Source organism: Balaenoptera musculus, chromosome 5 (genome assembly GCF_009873245.2).
Source record: "Balaenoptera musculus isolate JJ_BM4_2016_0621 chromosome 5, mBalMus1.pri.v3, whole genome shotgun sequence".
Lineage (NCBI taxonomy): Eukaryota > Metazoa > Chordata > Mammalia > Artiodactyla > Balaenopteridae > Balaenoptera > Balaenoptera musculus.
Window position 1 is genome coordinate 20,663,934 of NC_045789.1, and position 17,564 is coordinate 20,681,497.

Consider the following 17,564-nt stretch of genomic DNA (forward strand, 5'->3'; position numbering starts at 1 on the left):
TTCATGAGAGAGTTAATAAGCTAAGACTTTAAAAAAAAAAAAAAGATGGTGAGGTTCTATCTTTGATCTTAGGAGTGGAAGACATTCTTCTCCCAGGTAGTTCCTTGATCTCAAAGCCCTAACTCCACTGGGACTAATAAAATTCTAAGCCCAGGACTATCTTGAGATTCTTTCCTTAGTCCCTACTTAGATGTTCTCATTTGGCATGACTTTCCCAGTGCTGTCTCCCTGCCTCACGTCCACATCTGCTTGGTCCTCATGGTTTAACATAAGAAAAGAGATGAATCACAGCCTTATACTATGTTAAAGAACACTACCATCTACTCGGTGACAGCTGCCTATATTCAAATTATAATGCCTAAGAAATCACAACCAGATTCTAACACAGTGTGCATTAGAACCTTCATCTAACATCCCTGAAAACAAATTTAAAAGCTGTCCCCTCAAATAATGACTCTCATCAATCAAATAGAAAAAATGGGGGGGGAGGGCAAAGAGTTGGTCAAAGTGACTTCTGCTTCTTGCAGTCTCTGAGAATAACAAGAAAACATGGAAAAAATATAAAAACCATTGGCTTGAAAGCATTAGGAAACTAGCAAAGTATGGGCTATATTCCAGAGCAAGATGTGGTAGAAAATGAACTCCAGAGACATGTATTAACATCTGGTCTACTTTTGCACATGTGGCACTTGCCAATTCTGGAGAGATAGCTGAGAAGTGCCTTTGGCGGCTCAAATGGTGAGGGAGATAGAAATTGAAGTCAAAGACCCACCAAAGATAAGGGCCCTGGAAAACATCCCCTATATTGCTTTGGAAAACCAAAGAGTTGCATCTGAGGATTAAGGGCGAACTAGAATTAATTAACCAACCATCAAAAAGACAGCAGCCAGGGCTTCCCTGGTGACGCAGTGGTTGGGAGTCCGTCTGCTAATGCAGCGGACACAGGTTCAAGCCCTGGTCCGGGAAGATCCCACATGCTGCAGAGCAACTAGGCCCGTGCGCCACAACTACTGAGCCTGCGCTCTAGAGCCCGCAAGCCACAACTACTGAAGCCCTTGTGCCTAGAGCCCGTGCTCCTCAACAGGAGAGGCCACTGCAATGAGAGGCCCGTGCACCGCAGCGAAGAGTGGCCCCCGTTCGCCACAACTAGAGAAATCCCGCACACAGCAACGAAGACCCAACGCAGCCAAAAATAAATAAATAAATTTATTAAAAAAAAAAAAAAAAAAGACGGCAGCCCTATTACCACCTCATCTGCATAGCCCAGAAAATCTGTTTCAGAAATGACCCCAGCTTGCTTGCACCCATGTGAGCTGTAGACATAAATAAAAATCCTCTCTAATGAAATATAATATCATCTGTGGTAGAATGAGTACTTCTCATTCACATTTCTAATTCTCTTTTAGACGCAGGAAAAGACTGCACATCCCCACGCACTTGAATTTGGGAGCACAAATGTGACTTGCCCAGGCAGTGAAGTAGTTAAAGCCCAGGACAAAATTCTTCAATATCTCTTGCTGGTCTTATAGATATAGCCAAGAATAAAATAAAGAACCTCTCAGAGGGCACAGCCAGGGATGACAAAAAAAAAATGAATGGATTGGGGAAGCCTTCCCAGGGAGCAGAATTGTCTAAGTCCTCAGGATAGGGGGCTGTTGAAATGTATTCTCAGGATGATCCGTGTTACTACGGCCTAGGAACTTCTGTAGGTCCCCCACTCTTCCTCTTTCAGAATGAAAATGCTTGTAATTACTGTCCCTATTCCACCACTGTATGTCTGTATGAAGCAGAACATCAAGAGCTGCCACATCTGGACATGATATAAAGACTACTGCACATCACACCTAATGGAGAAACAATCATGCATCACCAAAAGATCCTGAATTTTCAGGTCAATGATATTTTGGGGGGGTCTTTGAATTAGTCACCTTTGGGAAAGAGTGGGCATGTTTGACATGCAGGAAAGACAATGAGCCTAACATTTGGTGATGAGAAGAGCAGTCTGTGGTAGAAATTAGTGCCTCTCCCCATTTCCAGTTTTCCTCTCTTTCTAGGCCCATGCAAGGATTGTATTTCCGCATCTCCTTGATTTGGCCAGTGAAATGTTAATAGAAGTGATATGTGCATTTACAGGTAGAATTATTTAAAATATAATTCTCCAATTTTCCTCTATCTTGGCAATTATAGAAGCAACTGTTAATATGAAGATGCTGTAAGAGTAAAGCAAGCTGAAATACTACATTGATACATGTGAGTAATAGTGATACCAGAGAGTTACCCGGCTTCCCTTACATGAGAAAAAAAAAAAAACCTTCTTTTTATTAAGCCACTGAGATTTTGAGGTTGTTATCATAGCCTAAGAAAGATTATCTGATACTTTAATCTAGACTCTATAAATTATTTCTCATTTCCCTTGCAAAGTAATATTTTTTATTCCTATTATTTGTTTTTGTTTTTTTTCAAAGTTCCATTTATTTTTTTATTTAAAAAATATTTTTATACAGTTTTTAAGGGTTACTTTTCATTTCCAGTTATTACAAAATATTGGCTCTAGTCCTCATGTTGTACAAAACGTCCTTGAGCCTGTCTTACACCCAATAGTGTGTGCCTACCACTCCCCCTCCCCCTCCCCAAATTGCCCCTCCCACGTCTCTCCCCACTGGTAGCCACTAGTTTGTTCTCTATATCTGTAAGTCTGCTTCTTTTTTGTTATATTCACTAGTTGGTTGTATTTTTTAGATTCCACATATAAGTGATATCATACAGTATTTGTCTTTCTCTGTCTGACGTTTCACTTAGCGTAATGCCCTCCAAGTCCATCCATGTTGCTACGAATGGCAAATATTTTTATAGTATCTACTTTTTTCTTGTTATAATGGTAATGTTTGTCCACTTAAAAGAATTGGAGAAATCCAGAAATAAAGACACAGATGTAGAGAACAAACGTATGGACACTAGGGTGAAAAGGGGGGTGGGATGAATTGGGAGATTGGGATAACATATATACACTAATATGTATAAAATAGATAACTAATGAGAAACTGCTGTATAGCACAAGGAACTCTGCTTCACTTCGCTGAACAGTAAAAACTAACACAACAAACAACTATACCCCAATAAAAAGAAAAAAAAAGAATTGGAGAAATCCGAACAGGATAAAAGAGAAAATCCAGACTACCCACAGTCATCACTAAAAAGTATCTTGTCAACATGTTGATGTTTTTAGTTTCTGTAGCTTAGAGTGGGACAAGTCAATATTTACAAATGAATGGAAAGGCATAAAAGAAAAACTCACAGTGTCCAAGGAAGCATAATTGCTAATTAATGGCCACAGATACAAAATATAATAAATTGTAATAATTAACTATTCCTTCACAAATTTAGAGTATTATGAAGCTCAAGAACTACCGTTCAGCCTGCTTTTCTGCAAAGAGTGGCTGGTCAAAACTCACTTTCCATTAACCAAGAAACCACTTGGGTCACATTTCAAGTGATTTTTTTTTTACATTCATGATTTATCTTACCAATATCTTCTCTCTCCAAGGGTGCTTTCCACATTAAAGAATCAACCTTGACAATATATTAGAGTAGAACAAGTGTGTGGTAGATTGACAGGACCAAATTCACTTGATTTTCAGTCTTCCAAACTACTACAGTAACAGCGTTAGCTGCAGATTAGGAATTTAGAAGGTGTGTTGCAATCAGCCAATTCTTCTAGACCCTCTCCAGTGACTTACCATTAGAACTTAATCTTTGAGGGTTAAATATATAAACATTGCATGTTGTAGTACACTGCCTTTAAGTTACATATTCTAAATATATGTATATTTTGCTGCTAAACCTATTTCAAGGGGCTTTACTTAACCTGAATATGTATTTTAGTCCATCAGGGGATGCTTTTTGAGGAACCGTGCCCTATCTAACACTATGCTGTAAGATCTCGGTGGGAGGGGGAAAGGATGAGTTGCTATGTTGTGCTGGAAGGTTTCTTAAAGAAAGATGACACCTCATACCACATGTTCTTTCAGCTACATCTTATAAGCAGCTCCTTGTATACAGCTATTAGAAAGGAGAATGAACAATACATGCATTCCAATTTTCTTTCAGCCAGACTGACATCTCATATGCATGCACAGACTGAGGCATGTTGATATGTATGAATGTTCCAAGGGTATTCTTGACAATTGCCCTGGACCTTATGTTTCTGACCTATGCTTAATCTCAGTGCATCCCCATTTGACCCTCAACTCTTGGCTCTATGGTCTGTGTCTGATCCCACCTCTGGCAATTTAGACCTGGTGTCTGTAATTGGTCTCACTGGGATTCATTTCTCAGCTCTGCCGAAGAAATTTTGGTCTAAATTCTGCTTCTCTCCTTGGCAGGTTGCCTCGGATAGTATAGCCCATCCTAATCCTAACCTCTTATGACTTGGCTGATACCTTAGCCAAACTGGCCCTGGGACGGTTATGGAACACTTTGCCTCTCTCAGAAATCATGATTATTGCACAGTATTCATTTCTCTTTCTGCTCTTCTTTGTGTTCCATACAGGTAAACAAAAGCCTCGTGTGGCTTAGGAAAATACAGTAAAAATAGTGTGTAATGGCTTTAACGAAACGCTAGTTGGGAAAGTAAGATTTGGAGTTTATTTGGCTATTGAAAACACAGAGCTCATAAACAGCAATTGAGATGACAGCATTCTGCTTCATGTTACATTGCATTCGCTTCATAGTACTGAGCAAAGTCTCACTCTTTCCAAACAAAGAAAATCGCCAGGCTCTCTGCACTTGGTATCAATTTAACTGAGCACATTCAGTTCCATTATTGCTTGAAGCAAAGTGAGCCTACTGTTTTTGACAGGGAGCTGGCCCTTTTCTGAGGCCACATGAGCCTACTATGCAGCCACCTGTTTTAAGAGCCAGCAAACTGGCCAGCAATTATTAACCTGCCTTTTTCTATCAAAGTGCTTAGAATAAGATGGCAATTATGAACGGGAGAGTTAATGTATTTCTCACATCTGTAGTTAACTGTATGCAATGTCACCAACTATATAAAATGGACATTTAAAAACCATTGTTCTCCTCTCTTTGCATTAATAGATTTTATGTTGAAGAGCTTCAACCATATTTCCTATAAGAGATTTCCATCTATATTGACTTTCACCATAGCCTTAAAACTAGAGTGGTTGGCCCTTTATATTCATCTAAAAATGAGGACACAGAAGCACAAGAGTATTCAGTATCTTATTTACCATCAGAAAGAAGGAGGCCACGAATGAGAGGAAACAGACTGGCCCAGTGTGAACTGCCATGGCTTTGGCATCAGGGAGATGTAGGTCTGACATCTGATTTTGATCTGAACAGTTTATGTCACGCTGGGTACCTAACTCAAACTCATTCAACCACACTTTTATAAGTAAAATTGGATTTAAAAATCCTATATCATAATATTATTGAGAAATATTGAATAAAACCATGTGGTTAGTACATACTGAGTTATAAATAAAGGGTCACTATTTCTATTGAACTTTGTTTTACTAAATTTGCTTAGAGCCAACCCTAGAAACATCAGTCTGTAGAGCTGAGTATTGAATTGGAGAGAAGATCCTTCCACCAATCAAAGTGCTGAGCAATTATGACACAGGAATTATAATGCCATTGGGGCTGGGTTTAAAGACTATAATTTGGAGTGGAGGCTGGATGATTGTGAAGCACAGATACAAAGATAAGTGCTAGAGAAAAATCTCTGAAAAGTCATTTTGTGGTTGTCAGTGGAACAAAAGATACTCCTCTGGAAGAAGAATGGCTCGTTCCATAAATGCCGCCATTGACTCAAAATCTTCTGGCTTTGTGGAATTTAAAGATGATTATATAATCACAAGGGTTATCGACTTTGTGCTAAGTCGTTGACATGCACAAACTCATTCAGTGTTATCACAATTCTGTGAGGTATTACCTCTTTTATATAGATAAGGGAAGTGAGGCTATAGGGATTAAATATCTTGTTCATGATTTTATGACTCATAAATCAGAGGCAAGGAAACTCAGGTCCTCAAGTTCTCACCATTCGACTATGTTTCTTCCTCAAGAACCAGGAGCACACCAACAAAAATCATATCTACATTCTGTTTAAGAAGAAAATAAGATATTAAAAAATGAATGCGTTTCTTCAGGAAATGATGGCCACCTACACACACACACACACACACACACACACACACACACACACACACAAAATCAGATACCATAAGATATCATAGTATTTACTCAGAATGAGTTATTTGAGAGAGGTGCAGGAGCTGGGAAATTAGCTTGTAACCTATAAGAAGACAAGAAACAGTGTGGCTAAGATTTCAGACCCTTATATGCAATATCTTTGTTGTCATCTTAAGATGATAAAGAAGGGTCATAACGTGTTTCGTGTCAAAATGTTTTGAAGTGCAATGGAGTTATGTTTCTTGAATACTTTTCTATTAACACATTTTCTAATAGCATCATTTATCATGCAGTTACAAACTATGTAAACTATTAATAAAATGTATTCATGTTTTCTTTCCCAGAACAAGTTCAAGGATTTAGATTCTCTCTGGGAAAAAAAAATAAGAAGTGGATTATGCAGGTTTCTGTGTCTCTCTGTGAAATTCTTTGACTTCTGTAGGAAGAAATGTAATTCATTATATAAGAAATATTTATTGAGCAGCTACTGTTTTCAAGCCACTTTGCTAAATGCTAAATAGAAAAGAATGGGAGAGGATAGGTTCCTGGCCTTCTGGAATCATCTGACTACCAACAACACAGGGGAAACATATTGCTTTTGCATCCACCAGTGTTCTTGATCCTCTGCCCGGCCTTTCCTTTTTCCACTAAGCCTGACAATGTCCTTCACCATAAATGTGACAGAATGTCTCTATAGGACAGTGCAGAATTTTTGGACAGTCTCCTCCCTCCCTCCACCCCCAGCCCCGATGTTTGAGAGTACATATAGAGGCCCAATTTTCAGAAAACGCTCATGCCTTCTATACAGTTTTATCCAACTTTTTGTGAGCACTTATGCTTTACCAGCTATTTCTCTAGGAAATTTCACATCTATTATCATATTTACTTTCATAGTGGCCTGATGTGAATACAGTCAATCCCATTTTACAAATGAGGAAATGAAAAATCAGAAATATGAAATAAATTGCCCAAGATCACACCACCGGTTCATGGCAAAAATGAAATTTAAACCTAGGATCTTAAAAAATATATAAGTTCAGTGCTCATTTCACTGTACTACTTTGGACTTAAAGACAGGTTGTGGGTCTCATGTCCACAGGTCGGATCCCCCAGGAGGCAGATTCCAAAGTGGAGGTTAGCGCCCAGGAAGGTTATGGGGCAGTACTCTCAGGGTCAGCATGACCAGTAGAAGGGAAGGAAGCTCAGGAGAGTTGGGCATTAATGCATTCACAACAAGGCCTCAGACAACATGACTTTGAATTTGTACATCGACAAGGTACTGGATGTGCTCTACCTTGGAAGGAGGGTTTAAATTCAGGCAAAGTGGCTCTCTGCAGTGAGGCAGTTCCCAGAGAGGGCTAACAAACAGTTCAGAGGTGTCAGTAACATTCCCAGCAGCAGGGGAAGATCCTTCAGTCTTAAATCAGGAATTTGGGTGGCACAGAAGAACATTCACAGCTTAGAACTTTGTGGGTCAGACTCTCACACTAATTTTTTAGTGTCTTTCAACTATTTTAATCCAACCATTCACCACTGCAGTGGAACAATTTACAGAAAAATATTTTATCTGCATATTTTTCCAGAGTCCGTAATACCCAACTAAATAAACAAAAATAAAATAAAAGTGAGAAAATGTGGTCAGTAATGGGCCAGAGCCACAGAGTGGCTGACGCTCATGCACAGGTGATTATTTTCAAAAACTTTATTTTCATTTCTTGTCCATGACAGAAATATTGAAGGGGAGAGAATTTCATTTAATTTTTGTATCCAGTTACCTAAGAATCCCTCTAGATTTCACCCTATACAAAGAAATCCCACCAATTTTTAAGGCTTCCTTCCTCCAACAAATTTTAAAATACAAACATAAAGTAATACAATAAAAAAGAAGTCTAACCTTATAATTCGTATAATAGATTGAGCTAACGTAGGATTTTTTTTCACTCAAATTATTTTAAAATTCTAGATAAGCTATAATTAAACATTTAAAAATATAGTTATGTTCAAATTTAAGGAAACTTTCAATGCTAGAAATAAAGAACTCAAAACCAGAGCAATAAGTAAGCACTACTTTTCTCCTTTTCTCCATGTGGGTATCAGAACCAGGTATATGCCTAAAGGGCTGAATGTGGATACAGGAATTACAGCCATGTTCCCAACGTCAAGTGCTGTTTCTGAGCTCTTTACATAAAATTATGAACCAAGAAGAGTTGACCCATCCTTGAAAAATGGATTACAAAAACTCTGCCACTGTACTAGGGATACGGCATAGAGGCCAACTACTACAGACAGTGGGTGGGAGAAGAGAACAGAGAGATATGAAACTCAGTCCTTCAATGTGCAAATCTAGGAAATTCCAATTTGAGAAATTAACACAAGACTAATTCAGTACTGGCAAAACTCTTAGAGCACAGGCAGAGTCAACCATAAAACAATCCCATAGAAGTATCTTCACATGAAAGCATGCAGGACTTCCATGGGAATGATTTCTTAAACAATGCATTCACAAGTCGAACTTACTAAAAAAAGTGAAGAAACAAATTTCCAGAAAGTATAGTCACAAATGTAATGCACTGGAGAATTCATAACACAGAAACAACAAATAACAGAAAAATATGGACAAGATCTTAAAATAAGTATGCTTAAAGTGGTCAAATAGATAAAAACAATAACAGAGATCTATGCAAGAATAAGATAATATGGAAAACAGGCGGCCGGGAGCGGCGGTGGCAGAGGCGGTGAGGCTGCGGGCTGGGAGCTGGACTCCGGCTCCCAGTGAGCGGAACCCCTCGCGGTGCTGAGCCCACCGCCGGCCCCGGAGCCATGGAGATCGGCACCGAGATCAGCCGCAAGATCCGGAGTGCCATTAAGGGGAAATTGCAAGAACTAGGAGCTTACGTTGGCTTCACGGTGTATTAGATAAACTTCGTTCTGTAACAACTGACCCCTCTAGTCTAAAGTCTTCCGATACCAACATCTTTGATAGTAATGTACCTTCAAACAAGAGCAGTTTCAGTCGAGGAGATGAGCGAAGGCATGAAGCTGCAGTGCCACCTCTTGCAGTTTCTAGCACTAGACCTGAAAAAAGAGAATCTAGGGTTTCTACAAGTTCACAGGAGCAGAAAGCCACTAATGTCAGACAGACTTACGATGATGGAGCTGCAACCCGACTAATGTCAACAGTGAAACCTTTGAGGGAGCCACCACCCTCTGAAGGTGTGATTGATATTAAGCCAGAACCAGATGATCTCATCGATGAAGACCTCAATTTTGTGCAGGAGAATCCCTTATCTCAGAAAAAACCTACAGTGACACTTACGTATGGTTCTTCTCACCCTTCTATTGAAATTTATCGACCACCTGCAAGTCGAAATGCAGACAGTGGTGCTCATTTAAACAGGTTGCAGTCTCAACAGCAGCAAAACAGTATTCATGCTGCCAAGCAACTCGATATTCAGACTAGCCGGATATATGAAACAGGACGTTTGTGTGAACCAGCAGTGCTTAACAGCTTAGAAGAGACTTATAGTCCCTTCTTCAGAAACAGCTCAGAAAAGATGAGCATTGAGGAAGAAAACTTTCAGAAGAGAAAGTTGCCTGTGGTAAGTTCAGTTGTTAAAGTAAAAAAATTCAGTCATGATGGAGAAGAGGAGGAGGAAGATGATGATTGTGGGTCCCGTACAGGAAGCATCTCCAGCAGTGTGTCAGCGCCAGCGAAACCTGAACGGAGACCTTCACTTCCACCTTCCAAACAAGCTAACATGAATCTAATTTTGAAGGCTATATCTGAAGCTCAAGAATCCGTAACAAAAACTAACTACTCTGCAGTCTCACAGAAACAGACACTTCCAGTTGCCCCCAGAACTCGAACTTCTCAAGAAGAATTGCTAGCAGAAATGGTCCAGGGGCAAAGCAGGGCCCCCAGAATAAGTTCCCCCATTAAAGAAGAGGAAACAAAAGGAGATAATATAGACAAAAGTCAAGGAACTCAGCAGAGGCAATTGTTATCCCGACTGCAAATTGACCCAGTAATGGCAGAAACTCTGCAGATCAGTCAAGATTACTATGACATGGAATCCATGGTCCATGCAGACACAAGATCATTTATTCTGAAGAAGCCAAAGCTGTCTGAGGAAATAGTAGTGGCACCAAACCAAGAGTCGGGGATGAAGACTGCAGATACCCTTCGGGTACTTTCAGGACACCTTATGCAGACACGAGATCTTGTACAACCAGATAAACCTGCAAGTCCCAAGTTTATAGTGACGCTGGATGGTGTCCCCAGCCCCCCAGGATACATGTCAGATCAAGAGGAGGACATGTGCTTTGAAGGAATGAGACCCGCACACCACACTGCAGCCTCACACGAGGGACTCGCGGGTCTCCTCCACCCACAGCAGTTGCAGTTGCTGAGCAGGCAGCTTGAGGACCCAGATGGTAGCTTTTCAAATGCTGAGATGAGTGAACTGAGTGTGGCACAGAAACCAGAAAAACTTCTGGAGCGCTGCAAGTACTGGCCTGCCTGTAAACATGGGGATGAGTGTGCTTACCATCATCCTGTGTCACCTTGCAGAGCCTTCCCCAATTGTAAATTCGCTGAAAAATGTTTGTTTGTTCATCCAAATTGTAAATACGATGCAAAATGTACTAAACCAGAGTGTCCCTTCACTCATATGAGTAGAAGAATTCCAGTACTGCCTCCAAAACCAGCAGTTACAACACCAGCACCACCTTCTAGTAGTCAGCTCTGCCGTTACTTCCCTGCTTGTAAGAAAATGGAATGTCCCTTCTATCATCCAAAACACTGTAGATTTAACACTCAGTGTACAAGACCTGACTGTACATTTTATCATCCCACCATTACTGTACCACCACGACATGCCTTGAAATGGATTCGACCTCAAACCAGTGAATGGCACCCAGTGCTACCTGGCAGAAGGCTATGAAGTTTGAAAGTTTCCATTACTAATGAAAGACATTCTACAGAATTTGTCAAATCTTTGAAACTTGGAATATATTGCTTTCATAATAATGAAGTTTATTGCCTATCTGAAGTGTCTAATTTTTCAAGTTTGTACGTTTATTAAGTGATTTTAACATTGGGTGTTTTTTTGTTGTTTTGTTTTGACTATGGAAAGATAGTTTCAGGAGAAGCCGAATTCTATTAAAACATTTGAGGCAAAAAAAAAAAAAAAAAAAAAAATATGGAAAACAACAGACAGGGTTTAGTTAAGTATTCTTGAGATAAAAATATGAAAATCAAAATTAAGAAGAACAACTCAAACTTAGGCTAAATAGCTTACTAGATACAGCAAGAATTAGTGAACTGGAAGACAGACTGGTAGAAATTATTTAGAATAAATTTTTTTGAATGCAGCACAGAATGATAAAGAGATAGAAAATATTAAAAAGAAGTTAACAGACAAGGAGAATAGAAAAAGAAGTTCCAACATACATCTAGTTAACATTCCAGAGAAAGTAACAGAGAAAAAGGGGGATAAACAATGTCCAAAAAGATAAATTTTTTTATATTGTAAGACTGAAGTACCCATCAAGTCCCAAGCAGAATTTAAAACAAAATTCCACATTTAGATTCACTATGGTGAAACTGAAAACCCAGTGAAAAATAGCATGGATAACGATATACGGGGGGAAATGGCATTGCAATCATGGATGGTGGCATCAGAAGAGTCTGATACAGGAAGAGAAAATCAATCTGTCTGTCACAGTATTTCAGACAAAATTGTCTCCTCCTTTAAAAAAAAAAATACTCTTTTAAAAGCATGCTTATTTAGAGTCTTAGGAATGCAATGATGTTAGAATACAAATTTTTGGTCTCCATCCCACCACAACGTCATAGTTCACAAGTTAACTTCCTAATGGAGAAAGATGATCTGCAGCTGCCTTGGATTATTTGACCCAAATGTTTGTTACATGGGAGCTAAAGAGGGCCACATACTGGCTTTCTCGTTTTTTGCTCTCTCTATTTCCAAACAGATATCACTTAATATTAATTAAATCAAACTGCAATTCAGTGACAAGCAGTTGAAGCACATGAGGTGTATCTTTGCATGCAGACTCTTACAGTTCAAGATATTTTTGGTATATGTCCATCATTGTTAAATTGTATCGACCTTCTGATATACATCTCGCAGTCAGCAAAATGAAGCTGAATATTGTGTTTGATAAAATTCCTCAAAGACCTCAACCTTTTAGTAAATATAAAACAGGACATTGTTCCTCCTCCCAATCCATTTCATTATTATTTTATGCTTATTAGACTCTTATCGAAGCGATGTTAATATTCTTTTAGGGGGAGTAGTTTGACATTTTAAAGCAGTGCTGCTTTTTAATTATTGGTGTGCAAATAGCTTCTTTAATTAAATAATTTTTCCCAGTACAGGTAATATGTAAACAGCTCAGCAGTTTTCCCAACTTTTCCTAAATTCTCTTCCCCTAAAGTTTCAACTCAGTTATCTCAGAAATAAATGCATGAAGCTAAGTGAAAACCAGGTAGCTTCTAGAAGTTTTTATAACCCATTGTTTACTACAGATACACAAATTGCCCTTCATTATCTCAATATTTTTCTTACTTTTCAGAGTGCACCATTTCTCTGTGCTTTAACATTGAAGGTGCAGTCATTCATTTCAAAGGCCAGGAATCCTGGCTTTTTACTCTGGTCTTAACTCACACACAGATTGCTCTGTAAGAACGGTCTCAAAAGTGATGCATACACAGCCAATGTGGTACACAAAATGTACCTTAAAGTACGAAAAGAAACTATTAGGACTTTTATTTAAACAAGTTTCCCCCAGTATCTGAAAACAGAGCATTCCTATGAAACCTATGTAAGCCGAATTGTCGTAAAGCAAAGAAGCAATTGCCTTAGGACACATCTTGCTAACGGATGCACAAAATAAATCAAGATGAAGCACAGATGCTCACAGACCTAGTTCCAAGCTACGGCAGTTTGATGCTGAGTGTAGTTCCCGGGGAAGGAGATACCATTCTTGCTGCTTGGGGTACGCGGTGCTGCTGCAAAACCAACGCTTAGTGCTAGTGCTATTTTCGCTTTTCGCCTCTTTTCTTTAAAGTGAAAATTCTCTTCGGATTTCTTTCAGTTAACGACAGCAGGTACAACTGTGGGTTTTTCGTGAAAGCAAAGTGGAGTAAAGCAAAATTTCAAAAAGCAGGGGATACTTGTGTTTAGTTTTATTTCTAGAATAATATGTTACTGGTGGCACAGAGACCTCGCTCCACCCAGAGGACAGTTCAAAGAGTAGCAGTGTTAAGGGACGAGCATGCCAGCTGAGCTCTCTCCTGGCCGGCAGTGAGTGCTCAGACAAACGTATCTACAAATCGTGCCTAGTTTCAACTCAGCTGACCCGCACATGGTAGAGGAGTGCTTTAAAAGATTCTTGTAAAGTTACAGTTGACTGAAGTAAACACTAATATTTCAAACTTCCCTAACATGTAACATATCTCTACAATTTTTTAGCAATGCAATACTCAACCTAGTAATTTATAAATATTCATTAACCATAATGATAAATCTTTAAGTATATCTTTTTGGGGTTTCACGCATATTATCAAAGCATGAGAATCTCCATATTCTGCTGTGGCAAAAATGACTAAAACAATGTAAATAAATCAATATAATGATAAATCAACATCCATTCCACTGTTAGCAAATGCTGTTTAAACATACAGAGAAACATAAAGATCTTAAAAAACAAGTATTAGAACCAGTTAAGCAGTTGTTAGACAGTTGGGTCAAACTACTGATGTTTCTACTATTCTCAGCTTATGGTATTTGCTAGATTCTCTTCCAATGATAAAATACACATAAAACTACAATTTGTGAGCCATTAAAGGACAGATATACTGCAGAAGATATCTTCTGAATAGTAAGTGACTTATATTTCTATCATCATAATCTATGGGACAAAAAACTGCTGTATAAGCTAACTTCTGATACAGTGGCCACTTTGGGATTCTAAAAAGAATTCTGGTCTTCCAGAAACAGCCAGACATCTGTAATTCAGTCACTGCATCATTCATGGACCAGCCATTGCAACAAAGAAATGAAGCCAAAAATGTACAAAGTGCCTCAGTCTCATTCATTGGGTTAAGTTTTTTCTTTTTCAATGACTCCTTTAAATAAAAAGATATCTTTACAACAGATGTAATGAGATGTGTAATGATTATGAAAATCCTTTGTTGCACAGAGAGGTTTGCTTTTTTTTTTTTTTTTTTTTAAATAGTAATCTTTTATTTATTTATTTATATATTTATATATTTTATTTTTGGCTGTGTTGGGTCTTCGTTTCTGTGCTAGGGCTTTCTCTAGTTGCGGCAAGCGGGGGCCACTCTTCATCGCGGTGCGCGGGCCTCTCACCATCGCGGCCTCTCCCGTTGCGGAGCACAGGCTGCAGACGCGCAGGCTCAGTAGTTGTGGCTCACGGGACTCGCTGCTCCACGGCATGTGGGATCTTCCCAGACCAGGGCTCGAACCCGTGTCCCCTGCATTGGCAGGCGGATTCTCAACCACTGCGCCACCAGGGAAGCCCGAGAGGTTTGCTTTTTATCATGTGACAAAGCACACAGAGTTGCAGAAATTTAACACAACTTACAGATTTTTTTGTCTCTAAAAAGGAAAAAAGTGTTCCAAGTTTGCTTCCCTTTTGTGACACAGAGAGGTTGTTGATATAGTGCAGATAATCTAAAACAAACCTGTGTAAACTGTTCTTTACAGGTAAAGGTGACATCTTTACAATGAATGCAAAAGTAATTGTTTTATGAAAGAAAACTGAGCTATGAAGAGAACATTTGATATGGATATTTGAAATTATTTCCCTCATTATTTCTTTTGCTGAAAATAGAGTTACATAAAAAACCCATCTACATTCTTTAAAAATTTAACAGAAACTTCCAAATGAAATTTTGAAAGATTTTTAACCCTTTCGTTAGAAAAAAATTTAAATGAAACACCTTTTCCAATTAATTTGCAAAAACAACTGATTTACATCTGGGAGATGGAAATTTACTGCAAGAATTTTTTGAAACAACAACGTTTTGCAAAAACAAAACAAAGACACAACATTTTGAGTGGAAGCTATTGATTTAGTAAGCACAGCCAATATGCATCCCTGCCATTTGCATTTATGGGTTTTATCCTCAGTAGTATTTTTAGCTATGAAAATCATTGGAATAATTATTGAAATAAAGTAAAATTTATTTCAATAAATCTTAAATAAACTAAAGCAAATAATCACAATCGTGTATCACCATGGGTTAAACTGAAATTTTTTTTTTTTTAATAGTGAAGGATATTCATTCACATTGCTTTCAAAACATTGCTTTGGGCACCATTAATAAAATAGATTATTTTAAAATTAATGTTTATTCTATCTTTATTTTTGAAATGCATTTTAATATGTTTTATAATGTATAAACTAGTGCTTGCACATAATGTATAAATATACATATATTATGGGCAAAAGCTTAAACATTTTTACTGATGAAAGTCTGAAATCCGAAAACTGTGATGACTTCTGACTGTTCTTTCCAGTGGAGACCTCTGCTTCATGTTCCATTTTGGATTCTCACGCTCTTGACTAGCAGGTGTCAATATCTGGAAGTGTGGCTGCATTTTTCCTGCAGGCAGAATGGAAATCTAACCTCCAATAGGAAAACTCTTCTGCTGGTTTAAGAAATGTCAATGACTTGAGTCTGTTCCCTTGGCGAAAACAGGGTAGGGCCTATTTTCATTGGGCAAAGATGGCAACCTGGCTGTGCATTAGTTGTGTTCATATTTATTAAATGGGTTTTAAGAAGAACGAAAATCTTATTGGACTGCAGGAGATGTTCAGGAAAAGGGGACAACAAAACACATGGCCATGAAACTTTTCTGAGACTTGTTTTATGGCCCAAATATGATCTATCTTGGTAAATATTCCCTATACACTTGAAAAGGAATGCATATTCTGTCATTGTTGAGTGGGGTGTTCTATAGATGTCAATTAGGTTAAATAGGTTGACAGTGTTGTTCAAGCCTCCTATACCCTTACTGATTTAATCTCTACTTATTCTATCAATTATTGGGACAGGGATATAGAAATCTCTGATTATCATTGTGGGTATGTCTATTATTTCTATCTGCAATTCTAACAAATTATACTTAATGGATTTTTAAAACTCTTTTATTAGATGCATAAACACTTGAAAGTTTTAGGTCTTCTTGATAAATTGACCCCTTTGTCGTTATGAAATGAGCTTCTTTATCACTAGTTATGTCATTTTCTCTGAAATCTACTTTGCTATTAATGCACTGTGAATTTATTCAGCATTTGTATATCTAAAATGTTTTTATTTCACCTTAATTTTTAAGAGAGAATTTCCCTGGGTACAGAATTCTAGGTTCATAGTTCTTTTCTTTCATTACTTTGAAGATCTTGCTTCATTGTCTTCTGATTTGAATTGTTTCTGATGAGAAATCTGCTGTGATGCTTGTTTTTCTTCCTCTATTGGATTTAATCCAATCCCCCACTCCTCTGACTGCTTTTAAGATTTTGCCTTTATCATCAGTTTTGAGCAATTTGATTATGATGTGCCTTGGTGGCTTTTATCCATACTTCTTTGCTTGTTTGGGGATTTTTTTGGGGGAGGGTTGAAGTGTGTGAGTTTTTTGCTTTTGTTTTTTTAGCTTCATGTACTTGTGGGCTTACAGTTTTCATCAAATATGGACGTTTGCAGCCATTATTTTCTCAAATACTTTTTCTGCTCCCCACCTTTGGGAGTTCCAGTTACATGTATATTATTCTACTTGAAGTTGTTCATCTTATTTTTTAGTGCTCTATTTTGGATGGTTTCTATTTCTATTTCTTCAAGTTCACTAACCTTTTCCTCAGTAATGCCTAATCTTCTATGAATGCCATCAGGGTATGGTCAATCCTCATTATTAGTGGATTCTGTATTTGAAAACTCACCTACTTACTAATATCTATTTGTAACCTAAAAATCAATACTCCCTTGGACATGAGCAGAGCAGCAAAACAATCCGTTTCCTGACACACATATTCCCAGCTGAGGTCAAATGAGGAAACGCTCTGCCTTCTTGTTTCAGCTCTCACACTGTAAACATGTGTCCTTTTTTCAGTATAGTGTCACACTTTTTGCATTTTTGCACTTTTTGTTGGTGATTTCATTGCTCAAAATGTCCCCGAAGCATAGTGCTGAATTGCTGTCTGGCATATCTAAGCACAAGAAGGTTGTGACGTGACTTACAGAGAAAATATATGTTAGATTAATTTTGTTCGGGCATGAGATATGGTGCTGTTGGCCTTGAGTTCAA

General features: G+C 38.2%; 1 protein-coding gene across 1 annotated transcript; it reads left to right on the forward strand.

Annotated features, from left to right (window-relative positions):
- Positions 1 to 8,930: 8,930 nt before the first annotated feature.
- On the forward strand, positions 8,931 to 11,260 carry LOC118896167 (zinc finger CCCH domain-containing protein 14-like). The gene is given in 2 exon segments (XM_036854018.1): positions 8,931 to 9,106; positions 9,109 to 11,260. Coding segments are annotated over 2 exon segments (2,121 nt in total). The 5' UTR covers positions 8,931 to 9,033; the 3' UTR covers positions 11,157 to 11,260.
- The last annotated feature ends 6,304 nt before the right edge of the window (positions 11,261 to 17,564 follow it).